The sequence below is a fragment of the Podarcis liolepis genome (assembly GCF_965112155.1).
Source record: "Podarcis liolepis genome assembly, chromosome: 7".
NCBI lineage: Eukaryota > Metazoa > Chordata > Lepidosauria > Squamata > Lacertidae > Podarcis > Podarcis liolepis.
This window is the reverse complement of record NC_139561.1, coordinates 26,934,297-26,956,870: the sequence shown is the minus strand read 5'-3', so window position 1 is coordinate 26,956,870 and position 22,574 is coordinate 26,934,297. Positions and strand designations below refer to the sequence as shown.

The following is a 22,574-nucleotide window of genomic DNA, read 5'->3' as shown; positions in this document are numbered from 1 at the left end:
TTTGTAGTGTTTGCTGCCACCTTGGTTTCCAGACACTTGATCAGTCCAATCTCCTTCCTCTGCACAAATTCCAGCTTATCAATTATCCTAATTAAATTGTAGCGCCCCTAACTGGACACAGTTCTCCTGGTCTAGGCAAAATGGAATGGAACTATTACTTCTCTTGATCAGGACACTATAATTCTGTTGATTCAGCCTAGAACAGCATTAGCAGTGCAGATCTCCTGCCAACGAATGTGTACTAAAAGGAAAATGTATGAGGAAATGTTCATAAAATGCATATATTAGTGAATATAATATAGAAATGTAATGTAATAGAGCAAATTGCTTGTAATCCATACAAAGTAAACACGTTTCTTAGGGAAATTTCACATTAAACTTCTGATGAATTTTCATGAGGAATTCCCCGCTGCCCCAAAAAACCACATATTTCTACAGAATTGTGAAGAACTGAACAGAAGATTGGAAAAACGAGAAACTATCAGATGCTGACATTGGCAGATTCTCCCCTCTTTATGAATGGCTCACAAATTCAAGGGATTTCCTCTCTTAAGTTTTTAACAAAGTCTACAATGCTGTCCATTAATTCAACTGCAGCAGGGAATGCAAAGATGAATCCTTTGAAGAAGTTTATCATCCCATGAAACCCGTTCTCAACATGGAACCAACTAACTTTCACTCCATTGTCCTCCAGACGTTTCTTGTACAGCAGTGCGTCATCTCGTGCTACGTCGTACTCGCAGCTCACCAATAGGGTTTCAGGAAGCTTCTGGAAGACAGAGTCCTCAGCAAAGAGGCAAGAAATATCAGGTTCCAATAGCTCTCGCAATTGCCTATAGACTTCAGGTTCATAAGGAGCAAGTGGGACTTGTTTGTAACCTCTCTCCTTAAATCTCTCTGGAAGGTTGTCTGGACTCACCCACTTCCCATATTTCAGCCTCATTGAATCTGGCACGTGAGAGCCCTTCAGGAGCTGGCCTGCCAAAGAAGTGTCTTTTCCAATATACTTCATGTAAAAGTAAGCAACATCTTCCCGGAACAAGGGGGGCATTGAGCTGTTCTGCTGATAGGAAGGCAGGTTGAAGTCTATAGCCTGGAATTTCCCATAGATCAGCACTTGAGCCCGTAGTTTTGGAAGGTCTGATCTCTCCACCAGTTTCTGGGCAACAACAGTAGCATAATTGCCCCCCGCACTGTCCCCACCAACGATGATCTTGGAAGGATCCACCCCATGGGAAGCTGCATTTTGAATTAAGTGTATGGTAGCAGCAAGGCAGTCCTTGTACTGAGCGGGAGGAAGATGCTCAGGAGACAGGCGGTAGCTGCAGAATAAAACAGAAGCAAAGAGGTAAACTTCCAGAACCTTTTCCAAACGCTTTCATGATCACCTAGAATTACAAGAAGAGCCTGCTGGATCAGTTATAGCAGATACAATGCAGGTGACAGTCGGCTGGCTTATGCCCTTAAAAAACTGACTTTTCCAGCCAGCAAAAGAGTGTAGGGAATGCTGGGGAAGAAGAACTGTGCAGGATTGGATCCAGCTGGTGGAAGACCATTTGCCACTTGCAACTTTCCCACCTGCTCCTGTTTAGATGCAGGGGGCGTTTCCCAGTGTCTTCCTGATTATATGTTTAACAGCCCTAACTGAACATTAGCCCCACTCCCGGATTGAGTCTGGGTTGGGTGGTCTCCAAGTTGAGGCTGATCTGGAGGCCCTGGTTAGGGGTGCTGTGCAAGGCCTTATGCCCAGTTCACAGTCCCCCCACGGAAGCGAACGTGTTCATGTCTTAAGCACATGAAGCTCTGATTTCCAATCACAGAACAGAATGTTGACAGCTTTTGTGGGGAGCCTTTTTCTCCTGCAGGGAATATGGCCAGGGATGCCAGCCTGAAATACAGCAGCATGCTGGGCCCCTACACTCTTTCCCTACAAAAGGCCATGGGGTTGTGTTTACTCACCCAACAGACACAACCACTGAATCAGTCTCCTTGGCAATCTTGCTGCAGACATCTTCGTAGAATGCTAGCAAGTTGGGAGGGGATTCAAAATTGGGAAGCAATTATGTGGAAGATATACCTAACGAAAGGAAGCTGTTTCACAACAGCTGTTTTGCAAAGTAATCTTCCCTTTCATACAATATTGGTACATGCGATATTCACTGACATAAGCCTTTTTATGCATTGTGAACATCCCATTCCTAGAGAGCTGCGTTGTAAGTATCAGAGACTGACTTTGGGTTCACAAATTGCTTCCCAAACTGCAAATTAAATAGGTTCACATATAAAAACAAATTGAACAAAATTACAACCTCCCATCCCCCTCCCCCAGACACAAACAAATCTTCAACTTAAGAGATATGGGGCATGGTGTCGGGGATCCAGCAGGGTCAGACGCTTGGGAGTGGTCTGATTCTGAGAATGAGGCTGACTCTGAGAATGAGAGATCGCAGCCTCAGGCAAGGCAAGGGTGGGTTTACTTAGCCCCCCCCCTTCCTTCTCAGTCTTAGGAAGCCGGAAGAGTAACAAAGGCAGGGAGTTTGCGGCTTCAGAATGTTGGGGGGGGGGAGATGTCCTGGAAGAGGATACTAGAGTAGAGCTCTCAGAGGAATCTTCGCTGGACAGCAAGGGGGGAGGATGCCCAAATTCTCCTCGCAGCAGGTTGGAGTGGAAGGTGAAAATTCTAAGTAAGGGGGAAAGGGGAAGGATCGTATCTTGTCTCCCTTTGCGCTGTCTGAGAAACGGAAACTCAGACTGAGCACTTCGTATCAGAGAATGACAGGCGTTTGCCACACTCTGTAATTTTGAACTGTAAACAAACGTACATAAATCTTCCAGAGGCTCATTAATTCTTATCAGAGCTGTTTGCCTGCCTGAGATCATTACACACAGGTCCATGAGTTGCAAGCTTTCATTGAATTAAGATGCTATTGTTTGTATTCATATATGCAAACCTATTTCAATTTTAAGAGATAGGAAAAACAAACTTGTTATAAGGACCTCCCAAATCTCCACCTTAGAAGAAATCTGCCTAGCTGTTGAAGTGAGGGAGCATGGGAGTTGTATTCAAGGAAGCAAGATCTTGGATTGGCACAGGTGCCCCCATTCCCCCAAATATGAATGTCTGTAGCAATGGCAAGCTCTTGCAAGAGGTTGTGTCACCAGTCTCCTGACTCCCAATTTCTTCATGTGTCACTAAATCCTAGCCTTCCTTCCTCCTGCAGTTCCTGCTTTATAGGCTGTTGCAATGGAAGGCTACTGAATGGGACTTGTTAATTGCCAACATAATACATTGCAATTGGTCTTCTGAGATGAAACCTGATGCGAGTCCAGTTCTCTCAACCACTCATATCGTTATCCTTGAGGGATTGGAAAGAGCCATTCTGGATTAGGCCAAAGGCCCAGCCAGCCCAGCCCAGGCCAACCAGTTGTCAGCAGGAAGTCCACAAAGAGAGCCTGTCTACAACAGCACTTTGCTCACCTGCATGGGGAAATCTCGGGCGTGATGGCAAGAAATATGGGGAACTCTGATAACTAGTTTGTTGTTTTGTGTTTCTGAAAGTGGCACTGCTATTTGCCAACTTGTAAAATTGTGATTGGTTTTGTGAGACTGGCGGAGGTCCAGTTTTGGGTTACAGGTTTCGGAAAGTTGACCTGTGTATACAGATAAATTAGCACATGTGGGTGTGGTGGGTGAGTGTGGGATTTGGTCGGGTGCAAATGAGGGGGTGGCTGGGGGTGGGATAGCGGCTGGGTTGGTAAGCAGAGCAATCAGGAATAGCAACCTATTAGATACACGTTTGTGAACCTCTTTGAGGTTCTATGAAATCAAGTGTTATATGAATTTTATGAAATGAATGAGTCAGTATCAGCAGTGGGGGGCATCTGTCCATACCCCAGGGGCTGCTTGCTGGAGTGCAGCTCCCCGGAACCCTGACCATTGACAACTAGAGACGTAGGATCTGGGAAGCCATGACAACAAGAGGGTCCATGTGTATAAATTAACAAATGCAAATCCAAAGCACACGTGTGCCCCTTGTCTCTTCAGGAACTTCCACCAACACTCTTGTATTTCAGCCCTGTAAACCTCTCTTCCAATGATATCTGAAGCACTTCTACCCAGAAAGCAGATTCCCTTGGGAGGTGGCGAGATCTCTTTGACTGGAGGTTTGACAATAGAAGTTTCACAACATTTCTAGGATTCTACATGGGCTTACTTGAGTTCAGTGGGGCTTGCCTCTAGGTAAGTGTTCATAGGCTCACAGCTTTAATCTCTTACCGATGCTCCCAACCATTCCAGCACCTCCATGAAAGAACACAAATCCTTTCCTTGGGCCAGCAGATGGTGTTTTGGGCTGATAAACCCTCACAGGCACCCCGTCGAAATGCAGATCTTTGGCAGAGAGGCTGGGATCCGCTCTTGGATTCCAGAAATTCATGAGGAAGCGGATAACGGCAACCTGTCTGCAGACACCCAGCAGCTCAAGACACTTCCCCTGTTGGGCAAAGGAAAAGTCTCATGAAAATAGTGCCCACATTTGCAACCTATTCACAGGGGGTGGTGTCCAAATAAGTCCAATTTAAAGTAGACCCATGGAAATGAATGAGCCCATGTTAGCCAAGTCAATTAATTTCAATTGGTCGGCTTAGAATTGGTCACCCCAACCTAAACACCCACCAAGGTACAGAGGCAAAAGAAGCTGGGAAACAAGCTAAGCTTTGGAGAAACAATCCACAATCTCCTTGCTTGCCTATGAGGCAATATGTGCTTTCCTGAAGAAACCATGACGTAAAGAAAATATAGCTTTTTCTCTCTATGTGTGTCCTTCTATAGGCTGAAAGGAAGCCCTTGTTGAATGTGATAATATCTTCATCGCATCGTCAAGTGAATTCATTGATTTTACTGATTTCATTATGCATGTTGGATTAAGCAGTATATGAATTTCTTAAATATATAAAATGTTATTTATTTATTTTAATTAAATAAATATACTGCCCTTCATGAAAGTATCTCATGGTGGTTCACAGCAAAAAAAATGCAAGATAAAAACCCAAAATACGCAATGAAAGAACAAAGCAAACCAATAACACCTTTAAAAGATATAGAAATGTTTTTGCCTGGTGCCTACAGATAAGTATTATTAACTCTAATAATAATAATACATTTCTTAATCACCTTTCCCATAAGAACATAAGAAGGACCTGCTGGCACAACTAAAGGCTCATCCAGTCCCCAACTTACCGCAGTGAATGCCATTATGGCAAGACAGTGAAGACCTCGAAGCTTTAATGGACTGTCAAATACAGGTGGAATTTCACTCCTGGAAAGATCATAGTAAATCGCCCAGGAGAGGAGAGACAGGGAAGGAATCCCTATAACTCCAATCAACGCCAGCAGCAGGCTCTGAAGAAACTCCATTTCTCCGTTCCAAAGAGTGAGACGCAAACACTGAGCCTAAACTGTCAGCATTTGCTGCTGTTTAACTCCACCAGTGGTATCTATACACAGCCGGTTGTAGGTTGGTTGATGAACTGTTTCACAATTAGAACACAGACTTCCATGTAGATGTGATATCCATCAGAATACCAAGAACAATTTCCTGAGTCAGGTTGGCACAATTAGTGGTACCCTATTCAGGAATTTCAAGTCCAGTCACCGAACCATCCAGCTCCATGTAAAGCTCTTCTGTTTTACATACCCCAGGTGTTTGTTGACCTAAGTTCAAAACATCACCACACAGCTCAACCCAATAGTCAAGAATGGTGGGAGTTTTACCGCCGCCATTTGAAGGAGCGCAGAATCAACTCTCTGGAGAGATCCTGAGCTTTGAGAGTCAAAAAGAGGTTACGCTAGGGAAACAGTGAACCTCATAACCCAAAGAGTTAAATCCTCGGGGCTGGGGGGCTGGCTGTGTTCAGAGGTGTCTCTCCTGTGTGCACAGCGGACCTGTAAGGGTTTGGCAAGGAGGCAGGATTGAGGATACGAATGCTAGGATCCATTCTGACCTGCAAAGCGATGCCACAGGCTCCGAAAGGTGAAGCGGTAAAGCATTCCGAGGCTGAAGATTAAACCCCCGCATCCCAAAACAAAAGAAAAAGCAGAACAGAAGCAAAGTAATAAGGAGGTGCGGGGAAGAATTATAACAATTTGGGATCTAAGGAAATCCTTCCTGACGCTGGTGGAGAAAATGACGCAAGGGATAAAATCGGTATGCGTGAGTCAGCATTTTAAAAAGAAAGTGTGCTGAGTAACAAGAAGGAAAAGAGTCTCAGCTCCTAGAAGGGCTAAAGAGACAAAATAAAGCTAAACAAATAAATTTAATTGGGAGATATAGGACAATGTTTCAAATACCCGTGAAACTCAGTACATTTGTGAGGAACTCAGTGACGCGCAGCGTAAATTAATAATGCAGAGTTTTAAAGAATAAAATCTTTACTGAATTAAAATAAACTTCTTCATAAACAACATGGTTCCAAACAGTTTGACTGAGATTACATACAGACTCTGTTCATAGCTGACGCAGAAAGACTCTCACATCTTACAGAGAGCACAAAAGAGAATCTGGCTACTAAGTCACATGTCGGAGTAACTCAACAGTTAGCAGTTAGGCCTGAATAACTTTAGTAGGCCCAAATGATTGTGCAGTCCCAGCACTTCCCAGCCTGCTTTGCTGCTTCTGCCCTCATGTGTCTTTGTCACACGACACTCAGAACTTTGTATGTACCGTTAAGGCGCTTTTGGGAATACCAGGTTGAAAACACCATTGAATGTACAGACCCATTGTAATACTGTAACAACATTGTAACAACACGGCTACTGGACGTTACTGGAGGTTTTGGATTGTAGAGAGCTCAGAGACATTGTTTGCACTTTACTTCTCAACGTTTACAAGTATGGGACTTGAGCGATTTGAAACATTTTGCAACCTTCCCTACGTGGCAACAGAGGAGGAATTAGAACTGCTACTTCTTCTCTCCTATTGTTTGCGACTATGTGATGCTGTGTAGAACGACGGAGCTGATTGTTGTGATAGGAATTTTATGGTCTTAGATATATGGTAATGTTCATAAGTGTACCAACCAAGCACATACATAGATCAGCACAGGAAGGCCAACCTGGAACAATTTTGATCCTAAACTGAACAAATGATTAGACCGCCTTAGACCGCCTTTTCTGTAATGTAGGTGTGATGTATCTGAGGGCTAGTCTTAGGTTACACCCCTTCTGTGACGTATGTATGATGTTTCTAGGGGTGGTCTTGATATACAGGGTGGCAATTTCAAAAGTCTTTAAAAGGCCTTGCTCACCATTTTTCTGGGTCCCTCCTCTCTCCTGCAGGTGAGGGGAGCACCCTGTTGCAACAGATCAATAAAGGCCAAGCCTGCATGCTGGTGTCTTGCTCAAAGTAATCCTGGTTGGTGTCTTTGTTTTTGTCCAAGGGAACCCTCGGATTTTTCCGTTAACATTGCGAACTGAATAGGAGGGGGACTGAGGTCTGGGGAAACGCAAGGTGCTGATATAAATGGAATGCATTCTGATAGATATTGACTATATGAGGTATTTGATTGTATACTCATTTGAGTTAAGTTGCTTATTAAGAGAGGAAATTAAGACTATCATTGTGTACAACTGTGTGTGATAAAAGAGGAAGTAGGAGAGATAGAGATACCCTGTGGTGAATGAGGGAATAGCAGAGAAAATAAGTGTCTCGGCAAACAGGGTAAAATAAGCCCCCAGTGGAAGTTAGTGGAACTGCATCTTGAAAAATTATTTATTAATTAAAGAAACATGAGTAAGACAGCAAAAATAACAACACCAGGAGAGAGAAGGACATCAAAAGCTGAGATAGAAGAGGAGGGAGATTTTGCAGAAATATTGGCAGAAAAAAGAAAAATCAAGAGAGAAGTAAAGGAAAGTGAAAAAAATATTGGGGAAAAGTTATTGGAAGTGGCTTCAGTTTTATCAGGACAAATGAAGGAATTGAAAGTAAAAATACAAACAGTAGAGGAACAATCGGGAAAAATGCAAAAAGAAATGAGGGAAAATAAAAAAGAAGGGGAAAGAATGAAAGGGCAAATAGAAGAACTTTCAAAAACACAAGGAAATACATTAGACAATCTAGCCTTTCTTGAAATGAACCAAAAAGCAGAGAACTTGAAATCTCGGGGACTTCCAGAGAAAGATGGGGAGAATGTGAGAGAAAGACTTATCACATAAATTGCTAAACTATTATAAATGAGGGAGGAGGATTTAGATTACATGGTGACTAATGTTTTCAGAATAAAAGACACCTTGGTCCAAGCAAGACAAAAAAGAAATACCCTGGAGATTGTTTAGAAATCTTTAACTCACCAGAAGTGAGGAATACTATTCTGAGGAAGAGCCGAGAAAAACTATTGATTATAGATGGGAAATCAATTGTGGCGTTTAAGGATATTCCCAATCGTTTTATACGCAAGAGAAATGTTTACAAAGAATTGACAAAAAAATTAAAGGCTAACTAAATAAGGTTCCGATGGGAGTATCCAGAAGGTGTGTCATTTTATTATAAAAACAAGAAATTTAAAATTAAGACAGTACAAGAAATGCAGAAATCTGGGAGAAGATATAAGGAGTTGGGGAAGACGGAGGGAGGTCAGGCAGGTGCTAGAGAAATTGAAGAAGCATCAGTTGTGGGTCAAGCTGGAGAAATGCCAATTCCATGCTTGAGAGGTGGAGTTCCTGGGGTACCGACTGTCAGACAAGGGGCTGGCCATGGACCCAGAGAAGGTGAAAGCAGTGCTGGAATGGAAGAGTCCCAAAACAAAGAAGGATGTGCAGAGGTTTCTAGGTTTCAGCAACTTCTACAGGAAGTTCATCAAGAACTTTGCTCACTTGACAGAACCCATAACGGATTGTCTCAGCGGCAAGAAGAAATTTGCATGGACCAAGGAAGCGCAGCAGTCCATTGAAAGGTTAAAGAAGGCTTTCTCCTCTGAGGAGCAGCTCCTGCACGTGGATCCGGGGAAGCCACTGAGAGTGGAGACGGACGCTTCAGATCATGCCATCGGAGCAGTACTGTTGCAACAAGGGTCAGGGGAGGACTGCAGACCTTGTGCGTTTTTCTCCATGAAACTGAGCTAGTCAGAGCAAAATTACACTGTTTATGACAAAGACTTGCTGGCCATTTTTGCGGCCTTTTGGCAGTGGAGACACTTTTTGATTGGGGCGCAGCACCAGATCCAGGTCCGAACGAACCACAAGAACTTGGAATACTGGCAGACAGCGCGCGTGCTGAACCAGAGACAGGTCCGGTGGTCACAGACGTTCTCACAGTATCACTTTTAGATACAATACTTTCGGGGGGGGGGATGTGAGGGCGGACGCACTTTTCAGAAAACCTGAGTCTATGGAAGGGGAAGGACCTTCTGTGGCCAGGCCCATGTTCCCAGAAGACCGATGGTCGTGTGGGGGAGCACTGGTAGGTTGGGCGCACCAGACATGATGAGTTAGCTCAGACTAAATTAGGGAGCTCAGAGATGGAAAGGGGAGAAATGGGGGGTTTGAGGAAAAAGGAGGGCTCTTGTACCACAAAGGGGCACTGTATGCACCAGGGGATGCATTGAGGGCCAAAACACTTAGGCAGTTCCATGACAACCCCACAGCCGGGCATTTTGGGCAGCATAAGACCATGCTACTAGTCACCAGACAGTTCTGGTGGGCCAAGGTAAGGGAGGATGTATGAGAATATGTCCAAGGGTGCAACAGGTGTCAAAGGGCCAGAGGGGAAAGAACCGCATCAGCGGGTTTACCCTTACCGACACCGGAGAGGCCCTGGGAGCTAGTGTCCATTGATTTTATGACAAATCTGCCCAAGTCAAGGGGGAAGACAGCGGTGATGGTGGTGGTCAATCTACAGACCAAAATGTGTCACTTCGTGGCCTGCTCTCATGTGGTGTCAGCAGAGGAGACAGCCAGGCTGTTTGTGGACCACATTTTTAGGCTGCATGGGACGCCACTGAGGAATCTTTGAAAGTTGATCAAATCATAGATCTTATTCTAATTGCCTCTACAGAGTTTTTTGTAGTGTTTGCTGTCACCTTGGTTTCCAGACCCTTGATCAGCCCGATCTCCTTCCTCTGCACAAATTCCAGCTTATCAATTATCCTAATTAAATTGTAGCGCCCAGAACTGGACACAGTTCTCCTGGTCAAGGCAAAATGGAGTGGAACTATTACTTCTCTTGATCCGGACACTATAATTATGTTGATTCAGCCTAGAACAGCATTAGCAGTACAGATCTCCAGCCAACTAATGTGTACTAAAAGGAAAATGGAAGAGAAATGTTCATAAAATGCATATATTGGTGAATATAATATAGAAATGCAATATAATAGAGCAAAATGCTTGTAATCCATACAAAGTAAACATGTTTCTTGGTAAAATTTCACACTAAAGTGCTGGTGAATTTTCATGAGGAATTCCCCGCTGCCCCCAAGAACCACATATTTCTACAGAATCATGGAGAACTGAACAGAAGATTGTGAAAATCAGAAACTATCAGAAGCTGACGTTGGCAGATTCTCCCCTCTTTATGAATGACTCACAAATTCAAGGGATTTCCTCTCATAAGTTTTTGACAAAGTCTACAATGCTGTCCATTAATTCAACTGCAGCAGGGAATGCAAAGATGCATCCTTTGAAGAAGTTTATCATCCCATGAAACCCGTTCTCAACATGGAACCAGCTGACTTTCACCCCATGGTCCACCAGACGTTTCTTGTACAGCAGTACGTCGTCTCGTACTACGTCGTACTCGCAGCCCACAATTAGGGTTTCAGGAAGCTTCCGGATGACCTTCTGGAGTCCTCAGCAAAAAGGCAAGAATAGCCTTCTAAAGCCCCTGCCAATTGCCTATAGACTTCAGATTCATAAGGAGCAAGTGGGACTTGTTTGTAGCCTCTCCCCTTAAATCTCTCTGGAAGGTTGTCTGGACTCACCCACTTCCCATATTTCAGCCTCACTGAATCTGGCACATGAGAGCCCTTCAGGAGCTGGCCTAACAGAGAAGGATCCTTTCCAATATACTTCAATCCAAAGTAAGCAATGTTTTCCCGGAACAGGATGGGCATTGAACTGTTCTGCTGATGGGAAGGCAGGTTGTAGTCCATAGCCTGTGTATAAGGATAGATGAGCACTTGAGCCCGTAGCTTTGGAAGGTCTGTTCTCTCCACCAATTTCTGGGCAACAACACAAGCATAATTGGCCCCCGCACTGTCCCCACCAACGGTGATCTTGGAAGGATCCACCCCATGGGAAGCTGCATTTTGAATTAAGTGTATGGTAGCAGCAAGGCAGTCCTTGTACTGAGTGGGAGGAAGATGCTCAGGAGACAGGCGGTAGCTGCAGAATAAAACAGAAGCAAAGAGGTAAACTTCCAGAACCTTTTCCAAACGCTTTCATGATCACCTAGAATTACAAGAAGAGCCTGCTGGATCAGTTATAGCAGATACAATGCAGGTGACAGTCGGCTGGCTTATGCCCTTAAAAAACTGACTTTTCCAGCCAGCAAAAGAGTGTAGGGAATGCTAGGGAAGCAGAACCCTGCAGGATTGGATCCAGCTGGTGGAAGACCATTTGCCATTTGCAACTTTCCCTCCTCCTCCTGTTTAGATGCTGGGGGCGTTTCCCAGTCTCTTCCTGATTATATGTTTAAAAGCCCTAACTGAACATTAGCCCCACTCCCGGATTGATTCCAGGCTGGATCTGGGTTGGGTGGTCTCCAAGTTGAGGCTGATCTGGAGGCCCTGGTTAGGGGTGCTGTGCAAGGCCTTATGCCCAGTTCATAGTCCCCCCATGGAAGTGAGCGTGTTCATATATTAAGCACATGAAGCTCTGATTTTCAATCACAGAGTGGAACGTTGACAGCTTTCGTGGGGAGCCTTTTTCTCCTGCAAGGAATATGGCCAGGGATGCCAGCCTGAAATACAGCAGCATGCTGGGCCCCTACACTCTTTCCCTACAAAAGGCCATGGGGTTGTGTTTACTCACCCAACAGACACAACCACTGAATCAGTCTCCTTGGCAATTTTGCTGCAGACATCTTCGTAGAATGCTAGCAAGTTGGGAGGGAAATTCAAAATTGGGAAGCAATTATGTGGAAAATATACCTAACGAAAGGAAGCTGTTTCACAACCCAGGGGTGATGCATTCACAGAAGTCCCACTGAAATGCATGGACATAAGTCACAGCAGAACCCGAAGGATGACAACTTTGGCTTCCATTGCTCTACATCAGGGGTCAGCAATCTTTTTCAGCCGTGGGCCGGTCCACCGTCCCTCGGACCATGTGGTGGGCCAGACTATATGGGGGGGGGGAGAGAATGAACACATTCCTATGCCCCACAAATAACCCAGAGATGCATTTTAAATAAAAGCACACATCCTACTCGTGTAAAAACACCCATTAGACCCCACAAATAACCTAGAGATGGATTTTAAATTAAAGGACACATTCTACTCATGTAAAAACACGCTGATTCCTAGACTGTCCACGGGCCGGATTGAGAAGGTGATTGGGCCGCATCTGGCCCACAGGCCTTAGGTTGGCTACCCCTGCTCTACATGCTGTGAGACTGCAACTCCCAGTAATCACAGGCAGGGATGTCACACTTACCTTCAGTTCTCTACCCCCCCCCCAGGGTTTCCAGCAACTGCTAGGCAGAAGCAGCGCTGCCTCCAATCTTGCCTTTAAAAGCACATTTTTGCAAAGTAATCTTCCCTATCATACCATATTGGTACATGCGATATTCACTGACATAAGCCTTTTTATGCATCGTACATACCCCATTTCTAGAGTGCTGTCTTGTGAGCGTCAGAGACTGACTTTGGGTTCACAAATTGCTTCCCAAACTGCAAATTAAATAGGTTCACAAATAAAAACAAATTGAACAAAATTACAACCCCCCACCCCCCTCCCCCAGACACAAACAATGTTCACCTTAAGAGATATGGGGTATGGTGTTGGGGATCCAGCAGGGTCAGACGCTTGGGAGGGGTCTGATTCTGAGATTGAGACTAACTCTGAGGATGAGACATTGCAGCCTCAGGCAAGGCAAGGGTGGGTTTACTTAGTCCCCCTTCCTTCTCAGTCTTATGAAGCCGGAAGAGTAACAAAGGCAGGGAGTTTGCGGCTTCAGAATATTTGGGGGGGGGGTTTCCTGGAAGAGGATACTAGAGTAGAGCTCTCATAGGAATCTTCGCTGGACAGCGAGGGGGGAGGATGCCCAAATTCTCCTCACAGCAGGATGGAGGAGAAGGTGAAAATGCTAAGTAAGGGGGAAAGGGGTAGGACCGGTGCCCCCATTCCCCTAAATATGAATGTCTGTAGCAATAGCAAGCTCTTGCAAGAGGTTGTGTCACCAGTCTCCTGACTCCCAATTTCTTCATGTGTCACTTAATCCTAGCCTACCTTCCTCCCACAGTTCCTACTTCATAGACTGTTGCAATGGAAGGCTACTGAATGGGACTTGTTAACTGCCAACATATTACATTGCAATTGGTCTCGCGAGATGAAACTTGGTACGAGTTCAGTTCTCTCAACCATTCATATTGTCCCTAAGAGATGGGAAAGAGCCATTCTGGATTAGGCCAAAGGCCCAGCCAGCCCAGCCTTGTGTTCTCCCCAAGGCCAACCAGATGTTAGCAGGAGGCCCACAAAGAGAGCTTGTCTGCATCAGCACTCTGCTCACCTGCATGGGGAAATTTCGGGCGTGATGGCAGGCGATTTGGGGAACTCTGATAAGAAGTTTGTTGCTTTGTGTTTCTGAAAGTCGCACTGCTATTTGCCAACTTGTAAAATTGTGATTGGTTTTATGAGATGGAAACCTGGCAGAGGTCCAGTTTCGGGTTACGGGTTTCGGAAACTTGACCTGTGTATACAGATAAATTAGCACATGTGGGTGTGGTGGGTGAGTGTGGGATTTGGTCAGGTGTAAACGAGGGGGTACCCAGAGGTGGGAAGGGGGCTGGGTTGGTAAGCAGAGCAATCAGGAACAGCAACCTATTAGATACATATTTGTGAACCTCTTTGAGGTTCTATGTAATCAAGTGTTATATGAATTTTATGAAATGAATGAGTCAGTATCAGCAGTGGGGGGCATCTGTCCACCCCCCAGGGGCTGCTTGCTGGAGTGCAGCTCCCCGGAACCCTGACCATTGACAACTAGAGATGCCGGATCTGGGAAGCCAAGACAACAAAAGGGACTATGTATATAAATTAACAAATGCAAATCCAAAGCACATGTGCACCCCTTGTCTCTTTAGGAACTACCACCATCACTCTTATATTTTAGCCCTGTAAACCTCTCTTCCAATGATATCTGAAGCACTTCTACGCAGAAAGGAGATTCCAACTAAACATTAGGAACACCTTTCTGATGGTAAGAGGTGGCGGGCTCTCTTTGACTGGAGGTTTGAGAATAGAGGTTTCACACCATTTCTAGGATTCTACATGGGCTTACTTGAGTTCAATGGGACGTGCCTCTAGGTAAGTGTTCATAGGCTCACAGCTTTAATCTCTTACTGATGCTCCCAGTCAACCCAGCACCTCCATGAAAGAACACAAATCCATTCCTTGAGCCAGCAGATAGTGTTTTGGGCTGATAAACCCTCACAGGAACCCTGTCGAAAAGCAGATCTTTGGCAGAGAGGCTGGGATCTGCTCTTGGATTTCAGAAATTCATGAGGAAGCGGATAACAGCAACCTGTCTGCAGACACCCGGCAGACTGGACTTGAAATTCCTGAGCTTTGAGAGTCAAAAAGAGGTTACGCTAGGGCAACAGTGAACCTCAGGAACAGTGAACCCCAGAGAGTTGATTCTGCGCTATATGACATTGGCCGAGATGACAGGCAGAATCCGTGACCAACGAAAAGAGACGGTGGAAGAAGAATGGAGAAAATTTAAAAGTTATCTTAAGGACTACTATAAACTTAATGAATGTTAAAATGTTGTGGTTTTCAGAAACAAAGGGGTACAGTGATATAAGGTCAGAACACAAAGAGGACTAAGATGACAGAGGTTGGAAAGTAACAATTGGGAGTTGCTATGAGATTATGGACATTGGGATGCAGAAAGGGGGGGTATGGGGAAGTCCAAGAAAAGAGGTTTATGAAAATATGTTTGAAACTATACGTGTATGTTTGTCTTTTTAAGTGTTTGTTTGTTTTTTAAAAAAACTCTGTAAAACCAATAAAAAATTTATAAAAAAAAAAGAGAGAGAGAGAGTTGATTCTGCGCTCCTTCAAATGGCGTCGGTAAAACTCCCACCATTCCTGACTATTGGGTTAAGCTTTCCTGCTTGGCAGGGGGCTGGACTTGATGGCCCTTGTGGTCTCTTCCAACTCTATGATTCTATGATTCTATGATTCTATGGGTGGGGATGACACTCAGAACTTTGTATGTACCGTTAAGGCGCTTTTGGGAATACCAGGTTGGAAACACCATTGAACGTAAAGACCCATTGTAATACTGTAACAACATTGTAACAACATGACTACTGGGCGTTACTGGAGGTTTTGGATTGTAGAGAGCTTAGAGACATAGTTTGCACTTTACTTCTCAACATTTACAAGTATCTGACTTGAATAATTTGAAACATTTTGCAACCTTCCCTACGTGGCAACAGAGGAGGAATTAGAACTGCTACTTCTTCTCTCCTATTGTTTGCGACTATGTGATGCTGTGTAGAACGACAGAGCTGATTGTGAACTGAATAGGAGGGGGGCTGTGGTCTGGGGAAATTCAAGGTCTAAATGGAATGCAGTCTGACAGATATTGACTATATGATTGTATACTCATTTGAGTTAAGTTGCTTATTAAGAGAGGAAATTAAGACTATCATTGTGTACGACTGTGTGTGATAAAAGAGGAAGTAGGGGAGATAGAGATACCCTGTAGTGAATGAGGGAATAGCAGAGAAAATAAGTGTCTCAGCTAACAGGGTAAAATGTTAGTGGATGTTAGTGGAACTGCATCTTGGGAGAAAAATTATTAATTAAAGAAACATGAGTAAGACAGCAAAAATAACAACACCAGGAGAGAGAAGGACATCAAAAGCTGAGATAGAAGGGGAGGGAGATTTTGGAAAAATATTGGCAAAAATAAGAGAAATCAGGAGAGAAGTAAAGGAAAGTGAAAAAATATTGGGGAAAAGTTATTGGAAGTGGCTTCAGTTTTATCAGGACAAATGAAGGAATTGAAAGTACAGTGGTGCCTCGCAAGACGAAATAAATTCGTTCCGCAAGTTTTTTCTTCTTGCGAGTTTTTCGTCTTGCGAAGCACGGTTTCCCATAGGAATGCATTGAAAATCAATCAATGTGTTCCTATGGAGACCGTCCAGGGACAGAGGGGAAGCGCCGCTCTGTCCCCTCTTTTGAAGCAAGGGGAGGCGGGGAGAAGATCGCTTCTCCCCGCCGTCCCTTGCTTCAAAAGAGGTCCAGGGACAGCGGGGAAGATGCGCTGCGCTTCCCGCTGTCCCCGGAGCTTGCGGGGCAAGCTTCGTTTTGCGAAGCAAGCCCATAGGGAAATTCGTCTTGCGAGGCAACTCGAAAACGAAAAAACCTTTCGTTTTGCGAGTTTTTCGTCTCGCGAGGCGTTTGTCTTGCGGGGCACCACTGTAAAAATACAAACAGTGAGGAACAATCGGAAAAAATGCAAATAGAAATGAGGGAAAATAAAAAAGAAGGGGTAAGAATGAAAGGGCAGATAGAAGAACTTTCAAAAACACAAGAAAATACATTAGACAATCTAGCCTTTCTTGAAATGAACCAAAAAGCACAGAACTTGTAATCTCGCGGACTTCCAGAGAAAGATGGGGAGAATGTGAGAGAAAGACTTATCACAGAAATTGCTAGATTACATGGTGACTAATGTTTTCAGAATAAAGTCACCTTGGTGAGGAATACTATTCTAAGGAAGAGCCGAGAAAAACAATTGATTATAGATAGGAAAACAATTGTGGTGTTTAAGGATATTCTCAATTGTTTTTTACGCAAGAGAAATGTTTACAAAGAATTGAAAAAAAAGCTAAAAGTTCCAATGGGAGTGTTCAGAAGGTGTGTCATTTTATTCTAAAGTCAAAAAAATTAAAATTAAGACAGTACAAGAAATGCAGAAATTTGGGAGAAGATATAAGGAGTTGGGGAAGATGGAGGGAGGGGAACAGGAAAGTGAAGAGGATAAACAAGAACAAGAGGGAGAAGAGGCAGATATTTAAGTATAAACAATAAAATAAAACTGTATTTAATTAAATAAATCAAAATGTCAATTATAATTATATCATGGAATGTTAATGGCATGAAAAATAAAGCAAAAAAAATTGAATATGAGTTATTTTTTTAAAAATAGACATAATCTGTTTACAAGAAATACACGTAACATGGAAACACAATAGAGTTTTAAAGAATAAAAAATTGGGGAATGAATTCATTTCCTCAGATGTGCAAAAGAAGAGAGGAGTTGTTATATATGTCAAAAATAAATATAGTACACAACAAATATTTAAAGATAATGAAGGAAGAATAGTAGGAATACAAGTACAAATAGAAGGAGAAAAAATAATCATAGTCGGGATATATGCACCAAAACGAAAAGAAAGCAGACCTTTACAAAAAATTACAGGAAATATGGATTACATAGAGGAAATTACGTACAGGAAATAAATTAGAGGAAATATTGACTACATAGACTATAATACTATATTGTTGGGAGACTTCAATGAGGTAATCTCCACTGAACAGGATAGATCAATAAGAAGAATAAAATCAGACCAGGGGAAATTACCAAATTCTTTTATATCCTTAACAGAGAATAATGAATTAATGGATATAAGGGGACTAAAAAACCCATTAACAAAACAATTCACATATTACTCAGAACCAAAACAAAGGTGGAGCCGGATACATCAAATTTGGATATCAAAAGAACCAACTACAAGAGTGGTGAAAGCTGAAATTTTACCGAAGACGTTATCAGATCATAATGTTACTGCAATGGAACGGAAGACTAAAGACCCAACAGCTAGGAAGTGGAGAATAAATGATGAATTGTTAGACAATACAGAAATATTAGAAAGAATTAAAAAATATCTAACTACATACTTTGAATTGAACCTAAATAAAGGTACAGACATAAATGTAGTCTGGGATGCAAGTAAAGCTGTTGTGGAGGATTCTTCCTGCAACTGAATTGTATCCAAAATAGGGAAAGGGGAAATAATAAAGTAGAAATATTAAATAAAAGAAAAGATATAGAAAACCAGATGGTTAGGAAACCAGAGGACCCCAAAGTAAAACAAGCAAGTAAATTGCTGCAAATGAAACTATCTATGATTATAAATCAGGAGGTGGAATGGAAAATTAAACTACTAAAACAGCAAAATTTTGAATCAGCAAACAAAACTGGAAAATGGTTAGCTTGGCAACTAAAGAAAAAACAAGGACAGAAGATCATAAATACAATAAAAGACAATAATGAAATAATAGATAATCCCAAAGAAACAAGGAAAGTTTTCCTTAAATTTTACAAAGAACTATATAAGAAAGAAAATGAGGAGAAGATAAGAAAACATAAACTGAGGGCAATTTCCCAAGAAAGAAGAGAACAACTAGAAAAACCAGTATCAGAAGAAGAGATTATAGATGCAATTAAGCAAGGAAAGAATGGGAAGGCCCCAGGGCCTGATGGCATACCAATTAAATATTATAAGAAATTAAATCAAATTAAGTCCTCTCACTAAAGGAAATAATGAATAATATAATGGAAAAAAGCAGATTCCCAATAAATGGGAATTTAAATAAATGGACACATACTACTCATGTAAGAATGTGCTGATTCCCAGACCGTCAATGGGCCGGATTGAGAATGGGATTGGGCCGCATCCGGCCCATGGGCCTTAGGTTGCCTACCACTGCTCTATATGCTGTGAGACTGCAACTCCCAGTAGTCACAAGGCAGGGATGAGTGAATCCTTCTCATTTTCCCACACTTACCTTCAGTTCTCTACCCACCCAGGGTTTCCAGCCTCGTTGCTTGGCTATGAGACCATATTTGCTTTCCTGAAGAAACCATGATGCAAACAAAATATGGCTTTGTGTGAATAATTTATTTCTCTCTATGTGTGTCCTTCTATAGGCTGAAAGGAAGCCCTTGTTGAATGTGATAATATCTTCATCGCATCATCATCATCAACATCAAGTGAATTCATTGATTTTACTCATTTCATTATGCATGTTGGATTAAGCAGTATATGAATAACTTAAATCTATAAACTGTTATTATTATAACTGTTATTATTATTAATTAAATGTACAGTGTGGTACCTCGGGTTACATACGCTTCAGGTTACAGACTCCGCTAACCCGGAAACAGTACCTCTGGTTAAGAACTTTGCTTCAGGATGAGAACAGAAATCGTGCTCTGGTGGCACAGCCGCAGCTGGAGGCCCCATTAGCTAAAGTGGTGCTTCAGGTTAAGAACAGTTTCAGGTTAAGAACGGACCTTCAGAACGAATTAAGTACTTAACCCGAGGTTCCACTTTACTGCACTTCATGGAAGGATCAAAGGGTGGTTCACAACAAGAAAATACAAGATAAAAACCCAAAATACACAATGAAAGCAAGAACAAAGCATACCAATAACACCTTTAAAATATATAGAAATGTTTTTGCCTGGTGCATATAGATATGTATTATTAACTCTAATAATAATAATAATAATAATAATAATAATAATAATAATAATAATACATTTCTTAATCACCTTTCCCATAAGAACATAAAAAGGACCTGCTGGCTCAGCTAACAGCTCATCCAGTCTCCAACTTACCCAGTGAATGCCATTATGGTAAGACAGTGAAGACCTCGAAGCTTCAATGGACTGTCAAATCCAGGTGAAATTACACACCTGGAAACATCATAGTAAATTGCCCAGGAGAGGAGAGACAGGGAAGGAATCCCTATAACTCCAATCAACCCCAGCAGGAGGTTCTGAAAACGCTCCATTTCTCCGTTCCAAAGAGTGAGACGCAAACATTGAGCCTAAACTGTCAGCATTTGCTGCTGTTTAACTCCACCAGTGGTATTTGTACACAGCCGGTTGTAGGTTAGTTGATGAACTATTTCCCAATTACAGCACAGACTTCCATGTAGATGTGATATCCATCAGAATACCAAGAACAATGTTATGGGTCTTGACGGTGGCAAAATTAGTGGTGCCCTATTTAGGAATTTCAAGTCCAGCCACCGAACTATCCAGCTCCATGTAAAGCTTTTCAGTTTTACATACCCCGGGTGTTTGTTGACTGAAGTTCCAAACATCCCCACCCAGCTTAGCCCAATAGTCAGGAATGGTGGGAGTTCTAGTCCAAGGTGGAAGAGGACTTGTGCGCACTTCCTGGCCCAAGATTTCCAAGGCTTCTGACATGAGTCCGATTCCTACCTAAGATCCTGGATATTCAAATCATGGGCTCTGGACTTCCAGTTTTACCACTGCCATTTGAAGGAGTGCAATATCAACTCTCCAGAGAGGTCCTGAGCTTTGAGAGGCAAAAAGAGGTTACGCTAGGGCAAAAGCGAGGTTATGCTAGGGGCTGGGGGTCTGTCTGTGTTGAGAGGCGTTGGGGGGAGCCCCGTATTCGTTGTGGAAAAGAAAACAACGAATCAGCATCGCCTTCCAGTGGATTATCGCCTCTTGAATAAGGTAACCGAACCCGTAGCCTTCCCCATGCCCATAATTGACGATGTTTTGACGCGTGTGAGGCAGGGGAAATTTAACCAAACTGGACCTAAGGGGAACATACAATCTGACTAGAGTGAGAGAGGGGACAAATGGAAGATGACCATGTTCAGCCCCCTGGCAGCGTTTGAGTATCTCATCATGCCGTTTGGATTGCAATCGGGATCCGCCTGCTTTCAAGCCTTTATGCACCACGTGTTGGGGCCCCTGCTGTATAAGAATTGTGTGGCCTTTTTGGAGGACGTTTTGATCTTCTCTGAAAATGAAGCACAGCACGTGAAAGATGTCAGGCAGGTGCTAGAGAGTTTGAAGAAGCATCAGTTGTAGATCAAGCTGGAGAAATGCCAATTCCATGCTCGAGAGGTGGAGTTCCTGGGGTACCGACTGTCAGACAAGGGGCTGGCCATGGAGCCAGAGAAGGTGAAAGCAGTGCTGTAATGGAAGAGTCCCAAAACAAAGAAGGATGTGCTGAGGTTCCTAGGTTTCAGCAACTTCTACAGGAAGTTCATCAAGAACTTTGCTCACTTGAAAGCACCCATAACGGCTTGTCTCAGCGGCAAGAAGAAGTTTGCGTGGACCAAGGGAGTGCAGCAGTGCTTTGAAAGCTTAAAGAAGGCTTTTGCCTCTGAGGAGCAACTCCTGCACGTGGATCTGGGGAAGCCACTGAGAGTGGAGATGGACGCTTTAGACCGGACTATCGGAGCAGTACTGTTGCAACAAGGGTCAGGGGAGGACTGCAGACCTTGTGCGTTTTTCTCCAGGAAACTGAGCAACTCAGAGCAAAACTACACTGTTTATGACAAAGAATTGCTAGCCATTTATGCGGCCTTTTGGCAGTGGAGACACTTTTTGATTGGGGCGCACCACCAGATCCAGGTCCGAACGAACCACAAGAACTTGGAATACTGGCAGACAGCGTGTGTGCTCAACCAGAGACAGGTCTGGTGGTCGCAGACATTCTCACAGTATCACTTTGAGATATAATACGTTCCTGCAGGGGGGGGGGGAATGTGAGTGCGGATGCATTTCCAGAAAATGGAAGGGGAAGGACCTCCTGTGGCCAGGCCCATGTTCCCAGAAGACTGATGGTCGTGTGAGGGAGCACTGGTAGGGAAGCAAGAACTGGTTGGGCTCATCAGACACGATGAGTTTGCTCAGACTAAATTAGGAAGCTCAGCGATGGAAAGGGGAAAGTGGGGGGGGGGTTGAGGAAAAAGGAGGGCTCTTGTACTACAAAGGGGCATGATATGCACCAGGAGAGGCATTGAGGGCCAAAATACTTAGGCAGCTCCATGACAACCCCACAGCCAGGCATTTTGGGCAGCATAAGACCATGCTACTAGTCACCAGACAGTTCTGGTGACCCAAGGTGGCCCATTTTTGGAGGTTTACATCAACACAAATGACAGAATCGATAAAATATGTGAACTAATAGGGTTTCCTTTGATATATTTTTTAAGCAGAGGAATCTTCAAAAGTTGATCAAATCATAGCTCTTATTCTAATTGCCTCTACTGAGTTTTTTTGTAGTGTTTGCTGCCACCTTGGTTTCCAGACACTTGATCAGTCCAATCTCCTTCCTCTGCACAAATTCCAGCTTATCAATTATCCTAATTAAATTGTAGCGCCCCTAACTGGACACAGTTCTCCTGGTCTAGGCAAAATGGAATGGAACTATTACTTCTCTTGATCAGGACACTATAATTCTGTTGATTCAGCCTGGAACAGCATTAGCAGTGCAGATCTCCTGCCAACGAATGTGTACTAAAAGGAAAATGTAAGAGGAAATGTTCATAAAATGCA

General features: G+C 43.4%; 2 protein-coding genes and 1 pseudogene across 3 annotated transcripts in view; all 3 read right to left on the bottom strand.

The window, feature by feature from the left end:
- Nucleotides 1–22,574, bottom strand: part of LOC310711338 (arylacetamide deacetylase-like 4) — a 64,341-nt gene that overhangs the window by 35,788 nt on the left and 5,979 nt on the right. The gene's annotated exons all lie outside the window — the stretch shown is intronic.
- LOC310711329 (arylacetamide deacetylase-like 4) lies at nt 330–21,097 on the bottom strand. Its single transcript, XM_083513158.1, has 5 exons — nt 20,153–21,097; nt 5,240–5,529; nt 4,277–4,493; nt 1,960–2,023; nt 330–1,322 (listed from the first exon to the last, which is right to left on the bottom strand). Exons 2-5 carry the CDS (start codon nt 5,414–5,416, stop codon nt 533–535), a joined length of 1,248 nt encoding a protein of 415 aa, XP_083369284.1. The 5' UTR covers nt 5,417–5,529; nt 20,153–21,097; the 3' UTR covers nt 330–532.
- LOC310711440 (arylacetamide deacetylase-like 4) lies at nt 10,372–20,131 on the bottom strand (annotated as a pseudogene). The gene is made up of 4 exons (XR_014530093.1): nt 19,863–20,131; nt 14,561–14,778; nt 12,029–12,092; nt 10,372–11,380 (listed from the first exon to the last, which is right to left on the bottom strand). The product of XR_014530093.1 is annotated as an arylacetamide deacetylase-like 4 (transcript).

What these genes read in the sequence shown, in the direction of transcription:
- LOC310711329 (XM_083513158.1), bottom strand. Translation starts at nt 5,416, where the DNA reads ATGGAGTTTCTTCAGAGCCTGCTGCTGGCGTTGATTGGAGTTATAGGG. An exon ending in CCATAATGGCATTCACTGCG is followed by an intron (nt 4,494 to 5,239) that starts GTAAGTTGGGGA and finishes TTTGCCCAACAG; the next exon opens with GGGAAGTGTCTTGAGCTGCT. An exon ending in TGGAATGGTTGGGAGCATCG is followed by an intron (nt 2,024 to 4,276) that starts GTAAGAGATTAA and finishes CCAACTTGCTAG; the next exon opens with CATTCTACGAAGATGTCTGC.